General features: G+C 40.7%; 1 protein-coding gene across 8 annotated transcripts in view; it reads left to right on the forward strand.

The window, feature by feature from the left end:
* Window positions 1-24,890, forward strand: part of NCOA7 (nuclear receptor coactivator 7) — a 130,639-nt gene that overhangs the window by 17,938 nt on the left and 87,811 nt on the right. For all 8 annotated transcript variants that reach the window (XR_004321976.1, XM_032484827.1, XM_032484829.1 and 5 more), the window contains one exon: window positions 3,328-3,438. Coding sequence is in view for 7 of the 8 variants with exons in the window: in XM_032484827.1 (XP_032340718.1) it covers window positions 3,389-3,438 (50 nt within the window). In the remaining variant the exon portion in view is untranslated. The remainder of the gene's footprint in view (window positions 1-3,327; window positions 3,439-24,890) is intronic.

The following is a 24,890-nucleotide window of genomic DNA, read 5'->3' on the forward strand; positions in this document are numbered from 1 at the left end:
AGGAACTTTAAAATAAACCACCTGGCCCAGCACAGGGCCGAATGCCAGGATTCTAATTCTTTCTAGAGTTCAAGATATGCTGGCTTGAGCCTATGCTCCTGGTATCCAAGTAATTTTTACTTTGGGAGGAGTCCTTGGGTTGGTATCAGTCTGCCAGATAAGTGACCTTATCCCCAAGACTGGATTAGTTCCTTGCTTGGCTTTTATGTGGATTTTCTGCCTAGTTCTGTGTTAGGTATTTAGGGAAGTCTAAGGAAGTGAAACACAGTGGTTTTTGACTTGAAGAAATTTCAGTGTGTTCGGGCCTGAGGAGGCTAAGTGAAGTGGCATTGTCGCGCAGTGTGCGATTTGATGCCTCGCAGTGAGTGATAAGGGCATGTGAAATAAGCTTTAAAAAAGAGAGAAGGGCACACAAGTGGTCAGGGAAGGCTTTAAAGCAGAGTTGGACCTTGTGCTAGATCCGGTCAGGAGGAGGAATGTAGCAAAGGTACCTTTAGCCTGGGGAAAGGGTCAGGATTCAGGTACAGAGTTGGGGAGGAGCCCAGTGGGTTCAGGCCACAGTGTGAAATGGAGCTCTTGAGAGCTGGACACTCTGCCAGTGTCTTTTCTTTTCCTGCTTTCTTTCATTCAGTTCTTGAATGAGCATTATCCTGTGCCATGGAGGCGTGGCTTCCGTTCCCACTGCTCTACTGAGGTGGTCCTGGTGGAGGCCTCAGTGACCCCTCCCCCAGGGCCAGGTACATTTGTCTTACCCTGAAGAATCTAGGTGAGATATTGGATGCTGCTGATTCCAGACGACTTTTTCTAGCTCATCTCCACATGCTTTCTGGCCCCAAAGGTTACTGAAAGGCATTGAAGTATACACCAAACTGGATTTAGATCTCTGCTCCACCATAACAGGTAATGTTGAACCAGGCAAATTATTATCTCTTGGCCTCGGTTTAGGGGAATGAGGATACCTGACTGACAGTGTGGTTGTAGGGGTTTGAAGGAGAACGAGTGGCTGATGTGTGGAGATAATGACTTCTGGATGCAGGCCTCACGGTCAGCTCCCTTTCCCTGCCCGGGGGCCGCTCTGCCCCTCTCGCCGATGCGTCTCGCCCTTTTCAGGTTCGCGCCTATGCTCAGGTGTTCTCTCATTCTGGAACGCTGTCCCTTTGTCCTCTTGTACCTAGTGAATCCTCACCACCCTGACAGGTTTACTTTGTCCCCTCAGCCAGAACTGAACCTTGTGTCTTCTGGGCTCTTGGTGTTATTCTTTGGACAGCTTCAAGTTACTAACCCTACGTTTTAGTTATCGGCACACATCTTATTTTCCCTACTGGTTGGTGAGTTCCTTGAGGGCAGCGCCCATGTCAGGGACACGGAGGTGAACCGCTAAGGGCTGAGACCGGGGCCCCCATTGTTTCCACACAGGGCCCTGTGCGTAGTTGTCATGCGTGCAGGGTGTTGTCATCATACTGTTTTTGTCCTTTTTTCCCCCTTTACTATAACCATATGCTGATAATTTCTAAATATTTTTCTCTAGCCCTCACCACACTCCTGTGCTTTAGACGAAGTCAAACATCTGCTGGATGTCTACAGCTGACTAGCCAGTGGGCCTCTCAAAGGCATCTGTTTCTGCCCCCCCCATCCCACACACATGCCCACTTCTTATAGATTGTGTCGTATCTGTGGCATCACAGTCTACCCAGTCCCCAGAGCAGAAGTTTGGAGGGCATGTCTCCCATGTTGTCTACGTGGAATGAGTCATCAAATCTGGACTCATTTGCCTCCTAAATACCACTTACACTCATATGCCCTCTTCCTACGTCAGATACTGCTGGCCTAAGTGTGGACCCTCCTCTCTCAACTAGTTTTACGGTAATTTCTTTCCAAAAGGTCTGTTCACCCTGTTCTCAGTCCTCTTGGATCCATCGTCTGTAATCTGCATGCATTACACTCCCTCCCTCCCTCTGGTATTGTCTGCTGGGAGCGCTGCTGCAGGGTCAGCATGACACTTAGTGACATGGTGTGACATGGTCCAGTGGAGTGGGTGGCAGCACATATCACATAGCTAGGATTAAGTCCCTGCTCTTCAGCAGGACGTAGAAGGTCTCCCATGACCCTCATCCTGCCCATGTCTTCATCCTCAGCTCCCACACTTAATCCTGGAGCAGCAGGGAAACACTGTGTCTCCTTGCTCTTCTGCAAGCTGGACCCGTTTCCTGCACGCTCACCCTTCACATCTTGGTGCCTGTGGGGGTTGAAGGGGTGGGCCCTGCCTAAGGCTCAGTGTCCTTCCTCTGGGCTCTGTGCTTTCTCCTTAGCGGTTTGTATCACCCATGACGTGCCATCCTAAGTGTCGTCTTTGTGAGGCAGTAGGTTCCACTAGGGTGAAGGGCATGTCTTATTTATCTTTGGTCTCTGATCGTTATCACAGTGTCTTTCCTGTAATTTGTATTGTGAATTAAATTGTTTATGGAGTTGAAATAAATCAGTAAATAATTTTGATTGATGAACATTCTTTGCTTTTACTTTGAGACTCATTCAGGGTGAAAAGACAGATTTTAGGAAAGGATAATGCTCTGCAGAAAGCTTAGATGAGTGAATCGGGCAGTAAGACATTGGGGCTTTTTGAGCTAGAGTGTGGCATGATGAAAGGGGTATTTAAGGAAAGACTGATCTGGAGACAACCTCTTATTATAGGTTTAAACCAGGTTGCTCCTGGGAAACAGAGGTGAGGCTTGCAGAGGGGGAGAGGAGAGGAGGCAGGGGCAAGCATGGAAGGCCAATCTGGAGAACAGCTTCCTGACGCCTGTAATTTCATTTCCACATGTGCTCAAGTGGGATGTACTTGCTGGCATGTTTCTGAAAATAAAACAGAACACTAATGTTACTTTTATTTTTTAAAGAAAGAACATTCTTGTAAAACACTTAAGTGATCCATTTTTCATCATTATATGTGAGACACCTTCATCGTTAATGACTTGAAAAGAGTGATTATGAATTAAAAATTAAAAACAAATAGCTTCTGCATATCTAGTCTAAAATCCTCCGAAGTCAGTGGTTTTCATTTTGGCACATTTTGAAAGAATCGTTAATTATGAGGAAGATACTTCGGTTTATTTTTCCAGCCACTTTTTATTTTACAGTTTACCACCTCTGTTCTAATTGTCGTCCCCTCTTTCCTGCAAAGACATTTGTATTTTGTATATGACTCATGTGGCTGCTTACGGGTTAAAGTTTATCTTCCATTTGTTGGGACCATGTAGGTCTGCTTCATTCTTCATACTGGCCATTATAAACTTCTTAATTGACAGTCACTTTGTTATTTTTTTTTTACAGGGTTATGACTCATTAATTAAAAAGAACTTTTCCAAATACTTTGCACTTTTGATTGCATATTATGGATACCAAGGAAGAGAAGAAGGAACGGAAACAAAGTTATTTTGCTCGGTAAGCATTCGCTTTGCAAAATTGTATCAGTGCTTAAAAAAAAATGTTTGAGAGGACTTTGTCCTTGAGTGTTACTTGGCATTTTGTGATTTGTGACTGTTCATAATCAGAGCAGGTAACCGATAGAAGTTCAATATACTTTGTTTCATCCTTTTTCTTGTTGATACTAGAGAAATAACATTTGGTTCTTCTGTATCTTTGACGGTTCTCTCAGGCCAGTGCTGCTCAGGGAATCTAGCGGTCCTTAAGCATTGAACTGCAGATTGCTCAGAATCCCGTGTTTAGCAACCTGCATTGAATTTTAAATCCTGAATATTTAGTTCCTGCTGTTCTGTGGCTTAATTGGTTGAGCTATAACTAAAAATCTGTGACATATTTAAAACTTACTACCTGGTGGGGAGTCTATCACTGAAAAGTGTTTTTGTAGGTAAATGGAATGGATGAAATTGTATCATTGGAGTCCCTGGCATTTTTAAAGCTTGAACTCATCCAACATGTATACACAAGTTGGTATCTGAATAGAAGCAATCTACTTATAATTGGTTACTCTTTACAGATTTAAACATCTATATGGCAGCCACTACTAATCGTAATACCATGCATGGTACACCAAAAACATTTATGAATCATTTTGATGGCTGGAATGTTTTCAAACTCAGAGTGAGAGCATTCACTTAAAATGGTCATTATAATCTCCTAAATTGGAATATTTCTTGTGAACTGAATTCAGCCTCATCATATCCCCAACCCCCAATCTATGCTCTTTAAAGATACATTTTCTATTTTCCACATACAAGTCTTGGAAACTGAAAACCAAAGTTTTTTTGTTGATGTTTTTATCCAGAAATTAAGCTAGGTTTTAAATTATTCCTGGGAAAAAGAAGGTAATGAACATTTAAGGAACTACTATGTGCCAAGTACTTGATTTATTATTGTCTTTATCTTTGCAATAAACTTGTGAGATAGGTTTTCCCCCTATTTTATCTGTGAGGTAACTCAGTAAATATTTTGTCCATTTCTTGCAGTATGAGAGTCAGTATTCAAATGTAGGGTTATGTCCAAAGAGCATGTTTCACTTGATAATAGGAAACCATGAATAAGAGTTTTTAGAAAGCAAGAGTTAAACTAATTGTAATGAACCGTTTTCTGCGATTAGGACCAAGATTGTTTGGGGAGGGAAGAACTTAGGCATCTAATGAGTGAAACATTAAAAAGGTAGGACACTTAGAATAAGTAAGAACTATATAATGCCTTTTAAAAATGTTTATTTTGAGATAATTGTAGATACACATGTAGTTCTAAGAAATAATACAGAGATACCTTATACCGTTCACCCAGTTTCCCACCTTATGTAACTATCGTATAATAAATATCACAACTAGGAAATTGATGTTGATACAATCCACTAACCTTATTCAGATTTCACTCGGTTTACAAGCACTCATTTGTGTATGCAGGTGTGTGTGAATTTAGTTCTATTCAGTTTTATCACGTGTAGATTTGTATGGCCACTATCACGATCACGATACAAACAATTCCATCAAAAAGAGCCCACATGCTACCCTTTTGTAGCCACATTCACCTCTTTCCTTCTGCCCGTCATTCCTGACAACCACTAATCTGTTCTCCATGTCTATAATTGATCATTTCAAAAATATTATATAAATGGAATCACGCAGTATCTAACCTTTTGAGATTAGATTTTTTTCACTTAGTTCAATTCCCTTGATATCTTAGTTTATTTGGACTGCTGTAACAAAATACCACAGACTGAATGGTTTATGAACAACAAAATGTTATTTCTCACAGTTCTGGAGGCTGGAAGTCCAAGATCAGGGTGCCAGCATGGTCAGGTTCTGTTACTGTTGAGAACCCAAGTCCTGGTTCATAAAAGGCCATCTTCTTACTGTCACCTCACATGGTGAAAGGGGCAAGGAGCTTTCTCAGACTTTCTCATCTTTTATAAGTGCCTTCAGCCCCTTCATGAAGGTTCTGCCCTCATGACCTAATCACCTTCCAAAGGCCTTCTCCACCTCCTAATACTATCACATTGGGTGTTAGATTTCAACATATGAATTTTGGGGGAACACAAACCTTCAGAAAACAGCACTTGAGAGCTGCCCAAGATGTTGCATAAATCAATAGTTTGTTCCTTTTTGTTACTAAGTAGTATTCCCAAGATATGGGTGTTTCACAGTTTTTTAACCATTCACCCATTGAAGGATATTTGAGTTGTTTCCAGTTTAGGACTATTAGACATAAAGCTAGGATCATTTGTGTGAAAGTGTTTTTTTTGAGGGTATCAGGTTTAATTTATCTGGGAAAAATGCCCAAAAGAGCGGCTGAGTGAAATGATAAATATATGTTTAATTTTGTAAGAAACTCTTCCAGACTCTTCTCCAGAGTGGCTGTACCATTTTCCATTCCTTCCCATCAGCAGTCTGTTAAATGATCCAGTTTCTTGGCATCCTTATCAGCATTTGGTATTGCCACTATTTTTTGTTTTAACCATTGTGATAGGTGAGCAGTGATATCTCATTGTGGTTTTAATCTGCATTTCTTTAATGACTAATGAAGTTGAACATCTTTTCATGTGCTTGTTAGCCATCTGTCTTCCTCAGTGCAATGTCTTTTCATGTCTTTTGCCTGTGTTCTAATTGGGTTGTTTCCTTATTCAGTTTTGAGAGATCTGTATAAATTCTAGATACTAGTTCTTTGATACATGGCTTACCAATATTGTCTTTCAGTCTGTGGCTTTTCTTTTCAGTTTCTTAACAGAGTCTTTTGCAAAGCAAAAGGTTTTAATTTTGATGTGATTCAATCTGTTTTACCTTTTAAGGATTGTGCTTTTGCCCAGCCCTAGGTCCTGAAGATTTTCTTTCATTTTTTTCCTAAACATTTAACAGTGTTATGTTGCATATTTAAGTCAATCCATCTTAAGTTAATTTTTATATAAGATGTGAGTTTAGGTCAAGGTTCTTTTTTTTGGCCTATGGATGCTGTATGTGGTGCTTTCAGAAGCCATGGTGCCTTCTCAGTCAGCATCCAAACTGATGCCAACAGTAAGAGTGACTGTGGTTCATGAACAAGCTGCTCAAAATTAACCACGTCTTGTTCCTAAGATGTAGAGTGAGGGGAGCCCCTGAAACTGAGAATACAAGATGAAACTTCTGAAAGAACAGCATAATTTTTTCAATTCAGAAATACAAAATTTAATTGTCATGCTTGTCTTGACCACTTGTGAAAAGTATTCTAACAATGAAAAAGACAAACATATCCAAAAATGGATTGTGACCTTAGGAGCACAGAGATGGCAGGACAAGGTCAACAAGCGGTGGTACCATTAAATAGTAAATCAGAGTCATCAGTTAGTAGGAAATGAGAGAGAGACAGAACAGACAAACCTGCAGTTTGGCTGTTTTAATGCAGTTGCAGCTCAAAATGGTCAAGCTGTTGAAAGCAAAAAGAAACAAAACTCTTCATCATCAGAAAAGAGGCAGCCAAAGTTATAAGTCTTTTCAGATGCCTCTGACTAAGCTGTGGAATTCCATAAAGTGGGATTACCAATAGGACCTGCTTGAAAGCCAGTTTCTGACAATCTAGGGAAGTTTGCTCTGGAGTGTGAATACGGGCAGTGCAAGCAAGATCTCCGGGGAGGAGTATAAAGTCAGGCCAAGACTAAGGCCACATGGATACGGCCACACCATGTTGCACAAACCTCTGCCAGTGTGCGGAGGAGAGCCAGAGGAAGGTTCGCCTTGATTCTGCAAGCTACCAAAGTATGTATCAGAGATCCTAAAAATTGCTCTTAGGCTCGTCTCCTCACCCCATCCCTTTTCCCTTCTGAGTAGTTAAATAGCCTGTTTCCTTGGTGCACTGTTTTACCCTGTGCTTTCATAAACATTGTATGATTGTGTTTAGTAAATAATCCTTTATCCACTCCCTTTGTTGATGGTTCTCTCTCTCTCTCTGAAGTTAACATCAAAGCAAAGTTAAGTTTAAAAGACCCTGTTGTAATAATTTTGGGTTGAAATTAGTGATTTGAGAGTCACCCTATACTTTTACTTGCTTTCCTATAATTTATCTTGAAGCATGCCTGTGTAGCTCCAAGTGGAAGTGTGAATGAGCATCACTGCTAGGCAAACCTGTTCTGGGTAAGCCCTAAGGACTTCTCAGGATCTCCTGGCCCGGGCCCACATGGTTTTCTGCATCTTCAGTGTTTTGTACCAGTTGTTCATTCCAGATCGAATGAGTCATGAGACATTTCCCCATGCTTTCGCAAATAATTTGCATAAACAAAATTAGTATATTATATGTATGCGTATTAATTCCTTGATACTTGACAGGTCTTGAAATCAAATGAAAAACTGAAGCATTAAAGCAAATGATACTTTGTGTACTCTCCTCTGGAGGGATCATGATTCATCATGGCCCTGCTGCATCCTTCCCCCAGAGTTTAGAATGCAGGTGTTTCTTTTTTGTAAAGTGGTTCCACAAGGGCTCTCTTATTCCACACCCACTGTGACATTATTTGGCTTCTGCAGAATTTAGAACCCTTTTAGTGGTTTTTGTGTAGGTCCCTTTGTGCTCTTGGTGTTTGTGTTTGAAAATTCTTTAAAAACATGTTTTTTAGGATCGGGTTAATTTAGGGTATCAAAAAATAAAATTTTTAGTTAACCCAAAGTGGTGTTTTCTAGATTTACTTTCCCCCCTGTGACAAGATCTGAGAGGGCCTGTGAGTAGACCCTGAGTGCTGGAGACTCGTCGGGAGACTGTGGTTCACGCAGGTCCCTGGGACCTGCTGCCCCTCCCACACTTCCCCACTGTCAGGAGGCGCAGGACGGCTGCTGCTGTGCCTGCTCTCTTGTCTCACCCACCCCTCCAGAGCGTGTGGTAGGCAAAAAGGAGGGGGATGGTTTTTCTTTTCACCTCATCGCCTCACAAACCCCGAAGGAGGTAGAGTGTGGAACCCACCTTAGCTCATGTCTCCACTCCCCTGACACCTCCCCCTTCCAGCCCCATCCTCTGCCCTGGCAGTTCCTCAGCCTTGGTCCTCTGACCCATCAACAGAACACTTGGTGTTTGAAAATCACTCCAGTGGATAACCTTGGCCAAGTTTTCTAAATTTCACCCTGCATGTCTTCAGTCATTGAGGGTGGCTGATAACAACCCACTAATGAGATGGTATTGAAGAAGGAAGCTCCTCAGCCCAGACCAGGGAGCCCGAATGAGACACAGCAAGGAGGACTAGAGCTGGCCCGGGTCTCATCCATTTGTCCACGCTGACTGAGGTTTAACCCCCTTCTTCAGCGGGGAGGATCTGGAGTCTGATACTTGAACCCACTGGGTAGCCCTTTTATTAAGTATGCATAGTAAATTGTGTAGCTCTCATTCAAGCAAAACCAAACAAAACCTGTGAAGGCTGAGGTAACATATAGGGTGCCTGGCACAGTGAGTAAAGAATCTTTTCTTTAAAGACACATCATTCCTGACCTTGCTTCTGTGTCTACCTGTACCTTCATCTTCACCCAAAAGAATTCTCATCTTGAGGGAGGGTGTAGTTCAGTGGTAGAGTGTGTGCTTAGCATGCATGAGGTCCTGAGTTCAATCGCCAGCACCTCCATTAAAGTAAATAAATAAACCTAATTACCTCCGTCCCAAAAAAACAAACAAAAGAATCCTCATCTTGATACACCACTCCCTTCCCATGGGCTGCTGCTGTTCAGACAGATCAGGGACGAGGGAGCAATTACAACAGTCCAAAGTGCAATTATACAGTTTCCCAAAGGTACATTGTAATGACCACTGTTAGGTTCTGGAATGTCAGAAAGGGAATTTATGTAGTCCAAAGGGCCTTGAGAAATCTATGGCACACTTTTATTTATCAGTTTGACCCTAGGTCCGTGAGGAGGAAGTGTTGGTGATGGGTTGGTCCCATACGAGGGCACTGCTCATCAGAACCTCACCACTGGTGTCGCCTGACACAGTCTCATGTCTCATGCCAGAGACACGCCTCAGCCCTCAGACCTCAGCCCAGACACCTGGGCTGGTCTCCTTTAGCAGTGAGCAGCATCTTACCCCAGAGCACAGTGTAAATATTTTCCTCATTCTGTGCATCTTCTGTTGTGAAAAAGGTTAGGAGAACTGGTCCAAATTATTTTCATACCAAGCCTCTCATATATAAAAATTTTCATCCCTAAATATGATTTGTCTGCTGTGGAAATTTAGACTCAAAGGGGCAGAATAACTTCAGTGAAATTATGTAGCAGGTGCATGAGGCAGCATTTGAACCAGCCCTTTCCTCCTCCAACGACTATGCTCTGGATGCTGCCCGGGCCCAAGTGGCAACTCAGTGGCATAATGGGGCCCGTAGAACACAGGTTACCTGACCTGCTGCCACTCACATTGTGGGTTGATTAGATTTCTGTGGGTGGTCCTGACAGTTTAACATTAATTGATACCACTGTAAGTTAATGTGCAGAAATGCATCCTGAAGTCTAAAGATCTAATTTATAAGTGATCTTTTCTAAAAACAATTCGGTTATAACTTGAAGATTTCCCACAAACCATGTCTCGTCAACTTTATCCATCCATAATATGGTCAATGGCAGAGTATTAAGGAATCAAGGCAGTAGGAGACATGCAGTATGTATACTCCACCTGTGGAAGGCAAGCTTTTGCATTACAGTGGTCCATTTTATACCCTAGGATTGCATCTTGTCTAAAGAGTAGTAGCCTGTAACAGAAATGAATGCAGAAATACATTTGGACAGAAAATCTCAGCTTGCTCTCTTGGTCAAGTACAGAGTCTAGGATCCAGTAGAAGGTGTCACCTGGCTGGGTCTGGCTGGTTAATCCAAGCACTGCCGAGGACACAGGGAGTGCACCCTGCTCTAGCCCCATGGAGGCAGTCTTTGAACCTTAGGAAAGAGCCATCTCTTTGTGGTATCTAGGGATGCAGATGTGACATGGGTGGAGTGGTGTGATGTGAACTCTTGCCCTTCCTTTAATTAACAGTCTCTACGCTGTTTTTTTCCTGCTGGCCAAGAACCATTGGAGGAGAAACTTAGTATGTCCCAGATTTGAGGAAAAAGCTTATTATTACCAGCTGTTAGATTCAGATAGTGCCATATTGCAGACTTTAATTGAGTTGACATATGAAAAGCAAATAGAACCATTTTAAGTGCTTGGTACATGTTAACTCTACACTTTCTTAATATTTGGTTAATCTCTTATCTTCTCAGTTTTACTATGCTTACTGATTATAATGAAAGTTAATAATAACAGCTTTATGATACTTTATAAAGTGCTTTCTTGTGCATTCCCTCACTTTAACCTCACCATGGTCCTCTGAGTAGATATAAATGCAGATGACATATCTATAGTTCAAAGGTTAAAAAACTTGTCTCCAGTCACGTAGCCTTTAAATGGAGGATCTGAGCCCTGAATCCCTGAATCTGCTTTGTCTGATTATTTTTCTTTATTCCGTGTTATCTCACTCTAAATTGCACTGAGCATTAAGTTTTACTTTGTCTGAGTGGGAGATTAGAACATATTCTTAGCATCATAATGTGGTAAGCCGGGAAAGTTGTATACAGATTTGGAAGTAAAATGTTCTAGTTGACTCTATTGGAAACCGTATCTAATTTTACCTGCTAAGTGCCAGCCTACAGGGCTGTTGGTGCTGTCGGGGACACAGGCCTGTAGTGATCCACAGCCCCACCCAAGAGCCCTCTTGTGTGTGACCTTCTTAGCCCTTACTTCCTTGTTTATGTGTTTACAGTCATTCTCCCTGCAAATGGGCCATCTGAAGGGAAGGGACTTGGCTATAGTTCAGTGATCTTTCCCTGTGCTTTGTTAAATACTGGTTGACCTATAACAAGTGTTAAATATTTTTTTGACCAACTGACAGACTGAGGAAATTTATTTAGAACAGCTTCTTTAATGTAGGGTGTAACTGGTTTATGAATCTTAATTTCTACCACTATAAATTTTTTTAGTATTTGGAAATTTTTTAATCTTAAAAATACTTAAGAATATTTTAAGACCATTTCCTATAAAAAAAAAAACTGCATACACCTTATTTGAAAATATTACTGGTTACCAATTAAACTCATGCATGAGCTGTAATATTGTTTAAGGCTTATGTTTCCTGTTTTCTTGATTGAGTTCAGATCAGGCTGCTCTTAAGAGAATATTTATTTACATCTTGCTTATCATTCGTTATTGGGAAAAACATGGATGGCCAAGTTTGACCTGCTAATGCTTTCAGGAAATCATTAACTTTTTTTTTTTTTAACAGATTAAAAACAAGACATAGAAACATTTAGCCATTAACAGTTAGACTCATGCTTTTTGCTTTATTTTTAAAGAACAGGTAGAGTTACCTGATTTAATTCTATGTAGAATACTGCTTTTCAAGCTGTAGGTTACTAACCCATTGGTGTGTCATGAAATCTATTTAGTGGATAGGAACCAGCATTGTTTTAATGGAATGGAATAGAATAGATTAGTCTGGACTGAGCTAGACTGAATAGAAATGTGTTATCTATAGTCAGAATAAATAATATTTCATGAAAATTTTGTTTTAAATATTTATAAGGGTGTATATATTGAATCACAATTAAATATTTTTTTTTTATTGTAGGCCAGGCCATGATCAAAAAATGACTCATTGATTTAGCGGATTCTTTGGTGGTTAATATACTGGGATTGAGGTTTTTTTCCCTTATTGAAAAACAAATTTCTTTGACAGTTGATCAAACACAAATTAACCAATTGTTCAAAGACAGCTATACATAAAATACTTGTTGTATAAATATACCTTCCTACAGTACAGTGTAATGGGTCCCTGTAAAGCTGATTTTAAGGATGAATGACAAGCGCACCTCTGCTTAACCTGAGATACCTTGCTGATCTGGACTGCCCCAGATCCTGGAACAAGACCCAAGGAAGTTTCAGCAAAACCACCAGGTGGAACTACTATGGTCAGGAAGCTTGGGCATCTTCTGCTTTGGGGCCTCCCATGGGTTTCTTCTCTATAGAACTACTTACAAGCTGCAGGGCTGTGTAGTTTTCTCTAAAATGAGAAGAAGAATAATAATACTGATTTTATAAGATTGTTGAGAGGATTGACTGAATTAAGATATATAAAGTCTTTGGAATAAGCGCTACTGAAAAAATAAGCATTAATGAATTTTAATATAAAAGCATGCTACCTAAATAAGGAATCCAGGAATAAGTGAGAAAATGAGAAAAAAGTAAGAATAAATATATAGGCATAAATTTTGTGTAATTTCAGGGGGTTTATTTATCCCTTGAAACATGTCCATAAATATGCTCTGGTCACAGCCTTCGTTGAGATACTCAAGATCTGACTCCAAGACAGAAAAGAACAAAGTGCATTTAAGACTCCTCCCTCCTTCTTTCATGTTGTTGCTGACAGTCAAGAAAGACTTCAGCTGAACTAACTCCTGAGTTTGGACTTGAACTTGGCACTGCTGGGTCGAGATAGGTCTGTCACATGTGTTTGAAACCTTTCACTGTTGTTGGGACAACAACTCTTCAACAAGAGAAAATCAAATTCTGAACCAGGAAGTGCTTTGTGCTCACAGCTCTGAAAGTTTATAACTTGTACTTGTGGTCCAGCTGTTGGTGATTTTAGTAGAGATACCCCTTTCTTCTTCCCCCAGCTCAGATTCATATCTGAAAATTCCAACAATCTTCACTTCCTCTAACTCTTAAGTCAGATGCTAATTGCACATCCCTCCCACACATCCTCCCAGGTTAGTCTCCCTGCAGCACACTTCACATGTCCCTTCTGCACCCTGCTTCTCTGGAATTTGAGGTTCTGCACAATATGGTTCATTCCTACCTGTCTGTCTTTATCTCCCACTTTGATATTCTATACTCTTTGCCCCCTCAGAACTTTGCTTTCATTATACAGAAAACAGCTCTTTGCTTTCCTCTTTTTATCTACAGTGATGTCAGACCCATGACTCTGGCAAACCCATCTTCAGTTGTGACGCTGTCTCCTTGAGCGTCTTGTGACTGTCTCCTGACGCTGTTTCATTTAATCCTTCACCACCACCCACACACAACTCTCTGTGCCCCCCACCCCTTGCCCCTGGACCTAAGACATTGCTAGGCTCCCTTATGCCTTTTCTTGGGGCCTTTGACACAGCCTGTCTTTGGATACACCCAGTAGCACTCTCATCTCTGCCTTATTTGCCTGTATTATTTATTATCAGTTCTCTTTCATTTTTATATTCCTCAGAGTCTTAGCTCCATGCCCTGCACCCAACAGCCATTCCCTGTGAATGATAATTAGCGTTGGTTGAACATTTACTCTGTAACAGAGATTGATTTGTGTACTTGTGTAATCTCATAATTACCCTGTTATCGTCCTAATTACAGACAGAGATGCTAAGCCGTATCATAGATGTTATGTAGTTTGCCCAACGTCACATATCAAGTGGCAGACCCAGGACTCACGCTCTGGGTGCGCCTGGCCTCGCAGTCCATGCTCCTAATCATCAGGTTGTATTCTGCATTCAGGTATATGGAATTGAATTTTGTAGAACCTTGTCAGTTACCCATACAAGGATAGGTGTGACTCACTGATCTAAATGACAAAATACTTAAATGTGTTTACGTACTAAACCGATAGTGTCTGATTTTCAGTGTAAAGGAACTGTTTGGAACTTTGGAACAAGCGAGGGAATCTCAGGGAAACTTTGTAAGTCCCTACATTACCAACAGAAAAGCCAGCAATTTCCTGACCTTGCTCTGTATTTGGGGCTATAATAAGAATCCCCCTGTTATTTCCTCTCTAGATTCAGAGTTGGAGGCCCTAACAGGTGAAACTCTCCCACGTTTCCTTCTGTTGTAAAGGTGAAGGCCTCGTGCTTGCTTAAGCCACAGGGCCTGTTTTCATGAATTTTCACTTCCCTCTTCCTTCATTTACCATTTTAAATAAAGTTTGCATAAACAAAATCATTAATGTCCCCTTTTTCTTGCTCTCCTTTTGTGGTATATTGTACCAGTGAACACGCAGCAGCCCTGCCTACGTGTTTTAGCTTTTTGCTTCTCACGCATAAATGGGAACAGTATTGAAAAGGACAGTGGGCCAGGTTTAATGAGACTGAGCAAGACGTAGGGTGGCTTGTGGTTTACAGATGTGATTCAGCACCAAGTAAAACAGACAGACGAGTCAGCACCACAGAGCATGCATCTGCGGGTCCGAGGGGCAAGGAAGGAAGGTGTAAGTTGAATTGGGGGACCTCCTGGGTCTCTTCCCCAGAGCAAGACAGGATCGAACAGCTGCTGAGGCAGAAGGTGGGGGGCGCTAAGAAGAGAGCTTTCCTTAATAGTTCTGTTACTAAAACCATGCAACTAATTTCACTTGAAGAAGAATCCAAGGTGACTTTGAGGCGGATGTGTCATGGACTGAAATGAGAAATGTGGCTGGGTGGTTTTGAGACAAGATTTGTTTAGTTGTGAACAGAGAGCATGAAGTACATATAGGAGAACCAGAGAACAAGACTGGATTACGTCAAAATTTAAAAATGGTATTTATTGATGTATTTATGTAATACTTGACAAACGAGATGGCCAAACTATGATCATGTGAACTTAGGAAACAGTTAAATTAGAGGCCAGTTTTTCATGCTTAAAATATTCTTTTCTATCCTTAAAAAAAGAAAACCATGAAACCTAATTGTGTGTCTAAATCACTCTATGGCATTTAAAATACAGTTTGCACATACATGTTCAAGAACATACCTGTTGCATCAAGCAGAAAAGATTCAAAATTAATTGATCTCACTTTTGAATAGGTGGCATGATTTGAATCAAGTTACTGTCATGAATGATTTGAGCTAAGTCATTAATTATTCCATTAAATTTTTTGTGTATGTGACAATGTGTTACTGTTGATGATGACAGCCTTGGTGCTTATTCTTCACAATTTAGAGCTAGAAGGGATTTTGGTTTAGAAGTTGCATTATATATAATTTAAAGCAGATGAATTTTGAATTTCAGATTAACTTTGTTAGCACAGCAGAAAGCTGAACAGTAATTTGGTTATTTCATTTTCAGAAGGTAATTGAAGCAGATGCTGGTGAGGTCATTGGGGACTGAGCCATCTCCATTTCAATGGCTCCACCTTTTTTTTTTTTAAGTGGGGGAGTATTTCCTTTTACTTTGCGAAATCAACTGCTTTCACCAGATAATGAGAGAAATTTAATTTTTTAAACCACGACTCTGAGCTTATATAATCAGGATTTCAAGTTTTTTTTTCTTTTATAAGAGTAGATGCATTTTAAATGTAAAAATGAGTAATACATGCATGTTATATATATGCAAGCAATTTTTCTTTTATAAGAGGATCTGGATTTTTAAAATCTAAGAATTAGTTATAAACACACATATATTTCATCTTTATGTGCAATTTGCACTATCTTAACAGGTCATTGAACACTTACAATTATAAAACTGGTTGAGTTATAAACCTAATATATATAATCTTTACCTTCTTATTTATTTTTAATGCATAGGAAAATCTTTCTCTAATTTTGAATTTGGTTTTTATATTATCTGATACAAGTAGATACTTAAGAGAACTCCCGGTTCTTTGACTTAATCAAATATAAGACTTTATTAGAGTCACACAATGTTTATCCTTGGATTTGCAATATATTATTGTGTTACGAGGAGAAACGTACACATTGCTTAAATCTCAAACAGACCGTCTGTGCCTGCACCTGTTAAGCCCAGAGGATTGTGCACTGAACACAACAAATGTGGGTCTTGCTCTTGTGGAGATTACCTTTCACAAGGACATTAAACAAAGAAACACATACATGCATGTGTCAGTGGAAATTTGGGTGTTTGTTATGAGGAGAATTAACAGGGTGTTATGAGAGAATTGCAAGAGAAAGATCCACTTTAGACCAAAGTGGTGTTCAAGAAAGAACTCTGGAGAGAAATGATGCTTAACCTGATCCTGGGTATGAACAGGAGTTTCCCAGATGATCTGTGTGTTGGGGAAAGGCGGAGGGAGGGGACTGTTCTCAGCAGGCGAAACACTGAGACCCAAATCCTTCAGGTGGGAAAAAGCTTGGCAGGTTCCTGAATCAGCAAGAAGGCCGGTGTGGCTGGAACAGAGTACATTTAGGGAGGCTAGCACAGGAAGGGTGGAGATGAGGCTGGGCAGGTCATGCAGGGCTTTGTTGGTGATGTTTAGGAATATGGATTAAGCAATAAGATGGATGGGGGTGCCATGACGTGAAATGGGAAAACTAGAAAAGTAATAGTTTTGAGAGGGAATTTCAAGACTTTAAGTTTGGATGTGTTAAGTTTGAGATGTCTATGAAACATCCCTGTGGAACCACTAAATATACAATTGAGTGTGTGAATCTGTGTGAAACAGAGTGGTCTGTGCTGAGATGGAAATTGAAGAGTTGTTGGCTCCAGCCATGGGAATGAGACAGTGTGTACAGTGAAAAGAGAACAGAACTAAGGAATGGGGAACAGAATGGGGTAAACCCAATATTTAGTGATCTACTAGGATGAAATCCAGAAGTGGAGTCACAGTAGCCAGGAGAACAGAGCAAGCATTTCAAGAAGGGAGAGAATGACCAGCAGTTGTGAAAGCAGTAAGTGATAAATTAAGATGAGGCCTGAAAAGTATCCATTATGGCTACTTGGAGGTCACTGATGATTGAATAAAAGTAGCTTCAGTGCAGTGATGGGAGAAGCCAGTTTAATATAAATGGGAAATAAGGGAGTGGAGACAGAGTGTCTAGGCAGTTCTTCTGGGAACTTGTCTAGAAAGGGAAGACAAAAATTAGAGCCATAACAGGAGGGAGATGTAGAGGTCAAGGAAGGGTATGTTTTTAAAGATGGAGAAGGAAGATTTGAGCATGTCTGTCAGCTAATGGGGATGAACTGTCAAAGGGGAGGTCCCTCAGGGAGGCCAGCTTGATGACTGACCCTTCATGAGGACATTAGCAAGGCAATAAAGCATGAAATGAGCCACACCAGGCTGCCTGTATCCTGTCCATCCAGCGTCTATAACATGTGGTAGAGTTTTACTCGTGTATATTGGTGGCACTGCCCTCTCCTGTGCTGATTGCTCACTCTGTGCTGGGAGCTTTACAGATATGACCTCATTTAATTCTCAGAACAACCCCTGAGGTAGATGGTGGTATTTTTCTCATTTTGACAGGCTCAGAGTGGTTTAGTAACTTACCAGGTTACACAGCTAGCAAGTAATGGAACCAGGATTGCTTCCCTTTTGTGTCCAACCCCAAAGCCTTTATTAGCTACTATCTCCAGAGTGCCCTCTAGGTATAATGTAAAAATAATTAGAATAAATCTGTTCCATAATAGAAATTTTAATTGTAATAACTTCATGGAAAACTTTATAGAAATTTTCCCATAAAAAGTTTCTTAACAGTTAGTAAAAAAATTCATTAGAATATGCCTTCTTTCTAGTATTTGTCCACAGGTAGTTGGAGAATTCCTAAACGTTTAAGTTTACTGAGTAGAACTTCTATGCATTATTTTAAGAAACAGGTGTACAAGCTTAGAATCAGAGTACCTTGATGGTATTAACTTTTTTTTTAACTGATATAAATTTTAAAAATAAACTGAGTGACCGGATTTTAAAATATTAGTATTTTAATATAATTATTGTTGTAGGTGAGCATCAATTGTTCATGTCTATTTTAAATGAAAAATGCTAATCTTGATGTTGTGAGTGGTAACATCTGCATAGGGACTCGATGGACAGCCTGGTGAGGATGGCTAGTTGGGCCTGTTGTGTGTCCTCTTCTATGTACAGAAAACCAGGCACTAGCAAATCTTCCTACATTTTCAAGTAATACTGTACGACGGAGAATCTGTGCATCTCTGATAACGGCTGGTAAATTTCTTTTCCTATAGTCAGAAATCTACTGAGTGTCTCCATGACTTTCTTTTAGTGCACTATTTCACAGCAATTTAATTTTATAGGCACATTATATGAAAAAATTCAGTCCTCTTAGAGGCACCAGGTAATACAGTAATTAGGCAGTGCCCTGGGGGCCTGGAAGAAGTGACTTAGAGATTAGAAAGAGAAGACAGCATTTTCTTAAATAAATGTCAATAACTTGATATCTCATTTTTCTTTGGCCACTCCTCATCTTAATGCAAACACCATGTTTAACTTCAGAAACAGATAATCTTTTAACTGAAAGACAGAGATCATCTGGGCTACCACACCATGGCCAAAAACTCCACTACATCTGACAAATAGACCTTTTCCAACCTGGATTTGAGCTTTTCCAGCTGTAGGAATGTCCCAAGGACTCCCAAGGCTACTGGTTTCTTGCTTGAAGAGCTCTTTTTAGTAGACAGTTTTTTTTTTTTTAATTTTTAGTTGAAACTTCTTACAATTCTAGTTATTTTCAGTTACTTAGGATCCACACAAAATAAATCCCTCTTTTCTATATTATCATTTCGCACATTTGAAGATAACATCAGGTTCCCTGAACTTTCTTTTCTCCGGGCTGAATATCGTAAGTTTCTAAATCTCTGCACCTAAAACAAAACAGTTTTCAGATTCTTCACCGTCTTGGTATGGTCTGGCGAATGCATTTATAGGAATATTACTTGTGATCCCTTTATTTCTGTTAATATAGCATCCTATTTCATTAGTTTGTTGACAATCATATTCACACTGAGGGAAAAAATGTGTTTTTCATTATAATTGGAATTTTAATTTTATCTTATTTGTTTTCCATTCATTATTCTAATTTTCCAGGAATTTTAAAGCCTGATTTTTAACATCAAACACATTTGCTGTCCTTCCTAGCTTGGGTCGAATTATACAAACTGAACAGCATGCCTTCTTTGTCCTTATCCAAGTGGTTGATCAAAATGCTGAATCGGAGAGCTTTTTGTGTTAAGGCAGATTAGTACCATCAGTAGATTAAATTATTATCTCTAAAGCCTTTCAACTTGCTGGAAATCAACTTGCTCTAAGTTCACTTGTCCAAATTCTCTGGCTCAGCTATTTCTATCCTACTTTTAAGAAGGTAGCAACAGACACTTTCAAGAGCCATAGTGAGATCTTGATATACTGCCTCCTGTGATGTGCTCACCAATAGGTCAAACCTAGCAGCCCTATTAAAAAGAGAATTATTTTAGTTTGTATTCACTCATTTTAGCATACGCATGGTGGCATCTAGCCGCCAATAATTCATCTTCAGGTAATCACAAATGATTTGTCAGTTTATTTTTCTAGGAGCTGGTATCAAGCTGCTTAGTGTGTCATTTCTAGAATCTGGGTTTTGTTTTTTGTTTGTTTTTGAAAACCAGGATTTTTTTTCCCTACGTTTAATCTTTCCATGTGATCCTTCAGAGATGGTTGGTAATGGTTCTGCAGCTCAAGGAGCTGCTGCTTACAGGGCTAGCGACTTGGTCCCGAATTCTATTTTCTTCTTAGCCATGATGCTCTATCCTTTTTAGTTTTTCACTTAGTCTGTTTGAAGAGCTGCAAAATAGGATTGAACTAGATCTCCTTCCTCTCTGCTGTAAGTTAACTTCATCCAGGGTGCAGTAGGCGGTGGGTCTGTTGCTTCTTACCTCTTCATCATCTCAACATTCCTGAAACTTCCTTGTTACTTTCTGCATTGTATACAAACTTCTCTTTATTCTGAGCTTCACCTTTCTGTTGTAGTTCTTATAGGTCATTTGCTTTTTGCTTTTCTTTGAGCTTCATTATGTGCCTTTCGGCCATCCCTCCCTTACACGTACCCATTGAAAAGGTGAGTTCATCACGAAGCATTTGTTTCTGGAGATGCTTTCTGCTTTGCCTCTTCAACAGGCTTGTTTGTGATGGAGTTGGCAGAATTTGTTTGGAAAGAACATATGCCTCTTGAGCCATTTCCCTTTTAGACTCTGACCTTGAAGTCGTATTTATCTGTTTTTTTTTTTCCCTCAGCAGACCTTTTTAGGAATGCACAGTCTGGTGTAATAACAGGATGCTTCTAAAGTAGTAACAATGGGATAAGTACTGGAACCAGTGTGCCTGCCAAGTGCTATGAGTATGTGGCAGAAGAAGTGACTGTCCAGAAAGCCTGGGCATCATCACAGAGGAGGTGACATTGGGCTGTCTTCAGATGCCTTGAAGAGAGGGCAAAGAAAGGGAGCTTCACACAGAGGGAAGACTGTGCAGATGTTTGGTCACATGAAAGTATGTGACTGGGACACTGAAAGATTTCCTTATGTCATTTGGGTCAGTTGTTCTGCACTATCTACTCTCTGCTTGCATATCTTCCTTTTGATTTACAGTCACAGCCTTCAGCTGGAAGGCAAGGGAAAGAGATTACTGAAGACCCAAATCCACAAGATTCCTACCCAGAACTTCACAGTCACTAGGGAGTCATTTCAGGTTTTTTTTCATTGTGGATCAATCCCTGAAATATGTGTCTGGACAGGTTCCTCTTGACTGGTGATTCTGATAATTCTTAGGAGGTTCTCTGCCACTTTGTCCTAACTAACCCAACCAGCTCAAATTTTGGTTGCTTTTGCCCACCACCCCACCCCAGAAGGGATCCCCGAATACTTTGTTCTTTCTCTTTTAACTATTAAAGTGATCAACAAAACAAGCACTAAATTAATTTATTACTTGCCAGGCAAGAGATCACACACTCATTCATTGCTTTTGCTAATGAAGGATTGAAGTTTACATTCTGGAGAAAAGGATTGAGTCCATAGCCCATGAACAGTAGGTTTTCACTAGTTCCATTTGTCATTGGTCAGTTAAGAGCCTTCACTTATGGTCCATGAGGGTCTAGCATACCAAGATGCTCAAAAGTTAACAGTTTTTTAAAAATCAGCTTTGACTGATGGGCTACTCAAAATCCACAACCAGTTATGGTGAAACTCATCACCAAGTTTACCTCCTGGGGAAGTGTTGCTACGAGTGGAAAGTTCTTTGGCAGGACTCAGGAAGGACAGCTCTCATCTCTCAGCAGGTTTTGTTGTTTTCCATAGTCGGACTTGTCCAGCTCTCTCACCTGTGTGACATCTCACTGTGTCCCAATGTGGCATGGTCTCTGAGCCTTCTCTCTCCCCTGCCACCTGTTCTGCCCACCACAGTTCTGTTACTGATTTCAGTTTCTCTCTGGAGCCACCGAAGAATTTTCTTTCTTGCATCTTATATAAATGGTTTTCCAACTTCCAGAAACTGTGTTTAATGAAACAAGTTAATTTTTTCAAGGTAAAATTTTGCTCCAGTCTGTGTTACCATAGAGTGAAACTGTTGGCCCTAGAAATGTAGTTACTTGTTAATCTGAGGTCATAAATTGTAAGTGATTCTCATGGTTTAACTTCATCATGGAGAAAATGATAAATTAAGGACAAAGCAGAAACCAGGAAAGACAAACGTGCTTATAGTGAAGATCACACACAGACACATAAAGCATTTAGTCATCTTGTCTGGCAGCTGAAATGCTTAGAAGGAATAAGTAGGGCAGGTCTTTTGTGTCCGTCAGGGTGGGGGCAGGAGGTGCTCTGGGGGCTTTGGTAACCGCCCGAACACCACTGCCATCAGCACCCCGCAGGCTGCCCCAAATAACCATGCACTCCTAATAAGAAGAATCTGTCTGCTTAGCAGATGCAGCTTTAAGGCAGGTCCCCAAGTCTTCCTAACCCCTCCAGAGCTCTGTCTGCCCCTCACTTCTTCCTGTAGAGAAATTAGAGAGTGGTTGCTTGCTTAAGACCTCCTTCCCTCTGTTTCTTCCTTCCTTTTTGTTGGTTCTACAAATTGTTCCTCTGAGAAATAATAATGGACCTTTAAAAAAAAAAAAACTGGCGTGTTAAGCTGCAGAGTTTTCATGCTTTTTAAAAATCCTAATGCATACCAAAACATTTGGTAGGCAGATTATCAAGAACTGATAAAGAATCTCTTAAAATAAGATGTGCTTTGATACCCAGTGGGAGAGTATTAAAAGAAACATGGTGGGTGGCTTATTTTTGTGCTTCATTTTTTAATAAACACAACTGTTTGGCTTTAACCGTGGAAAGCAAGCTCTCATGAAACATCTATCTGTATGTCTGAAGTCACTGGATACAGCTAAATTGACTTAAAAATATAAACAATGCTTATTAAATACATGTGGACACAGGAAGGTTAGTCCTCTGCAGCTGTAAGAAAATTCTAAGATATTTCAAAAAAAAATAATGAAGATTCTTGTTTTCTGAATAATCAATCTGCATATGGTTTATGTTTGTTATTTACTAAATTTTTTATTTTTGCAGACATTTAGGGCTAGAAAATACTTTAAAAACTGCTTAAGCTAACTTCATGGTAGAGATGAGTTAGGTTGTTAGAGTCTTGAAAGGGTCAGTTAGTGGCTAGTTAGGGAATTATTCATTCATTCATTCATTGACTCACTCAGCAGATATATATTTGGCTTCTGGTGAAGCACCAAATCTACGGTGATAACTAAGATAGGCATTGTCCCTTTTCTCGTGGAATTTACTTTCTGACAGAGGACCAGCTATTAAACAGCTAATTGCGATAGTCATTATTCAGTTGCACTATTGCTAAGTGCCCCAAAGATAGAGTAGATAATAGCATAGAGGCTGGAGCAGGGAGGCCTAACCAAGTCTGAAGTCGGTAAAGGTGAGGGGCGTGAGCAGCTTGTCTAAAGGTAGCAGGTAAGATCAGTAGGAAGTAGAAGTGGTGGGATGTGGAGATCCAGATGGAGGGTCCAGGTTTAAACAGCTGAGTGATGGTAAGATAGGAAACAGCTCAGGAAGCCAGGATTTGGAGAGGCAAATGTCAGGCTCAGGTTTGGTCGTCTTGAGTTTGGTGTGTCTGTGGGAAGAGCACATAGAAAGGTAGAGTAGGGGGTTGGATCCTCAGGGGAGACGCTCACAGCATAACTCTGACCTGGTTGTAAAGCCGAGTCATCGGTGTGGGAGTGAAAGTGGAAGCCACGGGCTGGGTCTTCTGAGAAGAGCGTGAGGAGACAAGCCCGAGACCTGTTCCATCCCTGACCTTGCCCATCACAGTAAGCACGGCTGCCCATTAACTTCAGCCAAAAATCTAGGATCCGTGTTAACCTTCTTTCCCTCACTTCCCACACCTAATCCGTTAGCAAACCCTGTCGACTTCTATGGAAGGTAACCTGAATCTGTCCACCTCATCTCCTGGTTCCCGTCCTCTCTCCCGGATTGCCGCCATCACCTTCAGCTGGCGTCCTCGCCTCCACCCCTGCCCTTTAGAATCCAGTCTTCACGTGCGAGTCAGAGAAGCACTTTTAAGACACAAATCAGATCATCTCATCCTCTGCATTAAATCTTCCAGTGGCTTTTCATAGGCCTTGAATAAAATCTAAACTCCTTATTCTGGTACAAAGCCTGTGTGTCTCCGCCTCTGCCAACCTCTCTGGTCTCATCTTTCCAGTGTCTAGCTCGGCACCGCCTCCCCGTCGCTGGTGGCCTTCCTCCTGAACACAAACCCAAGGGAATTGAGATGGGGCGGCCCCTCAACACGAGGAGTGGGGAACATCAGGGGTGCCAGCCAACATCTGGCCAGCAGTGTTGTTTGCAGCTGAAGGGTCAGATGAGGCCAGAATTAGAAAAAGTCTCGGGCCTCACAGCCCCGGCCCTGCTCTCTGCATCACTGCCATGGCCTGCGCGGGGCATTTCCTGAAGCCGCCGTTCTGTGACTGCAGCATCCCGGGGTGAGTGTGTCATCCTGTGATGCCAAGAAGCTCATAATCCAGACGGGCCAAGGGCGCTGCACACGGAAGCATTATTTCTTGTTAAAACAAAACATAGGGAATCTAAAAACAGAAGAGTAAGGGAGAAAGAATGCAGTTTTTAATAATTGCAGAGGCTCACCTCTTTTTCATGATTTGAAACAGTAGTAAGTGGTAAAGATAAGAAATTCAAACAGTATAAAAGAGTGTATCACACATGATGTTTAAGTCTTCTGACCTTTTTTCTCCCCTTCTCCTCGGCAGTTTCTATTCCCCAAAGGTAACCTGGGTCATAGCATCATACCTGTCCTTTCGGAAATACTCATGCATATATAATCCGGTTTTCTCCCCTACCCCTGTTACTGGGCTCTTACTGCTCTGTAGTTCCCCACATTTTTTCTTTTGAAGCTTAATGCTGCATGTGGACATCTTTCAAGGATTGTTCCCCTTTTCTTTGCATCAAATTGTGTTTTATATTTATCTTCGTGTTTTTGTGCAAAGATTTCTGTAGAATAAATTCCTAACAGTGATCAAAGCCTATGTACAGTTAAAATTTCGATCATTACTCCAAACTGCCCTCCAAAAATGTTGTTCCAGCAGTGTTTTCTGTAGGAAGTTACCATTCTGCTTCAAAACACATGCTTTTTAAAAGTTGCTCCTTGGGGGATGTCTTGATCTGTTCAGCCTCTC

This window comes from Camelus ferus, chromosome 8 (assembly GCF_009834535.1).
Source record: "Camelus ferus isolate YT-003-E chromosome 8, BCGSAC_Cfer_1.0, whole genome shotgun sequence".
Taxonomy (NCBI): domain Eukaryota; kingdom Metazoa; phylum Chordata; class Mammalia; order Artiodactyla; family Camelidae; genus Camelus; species Camelus ferus.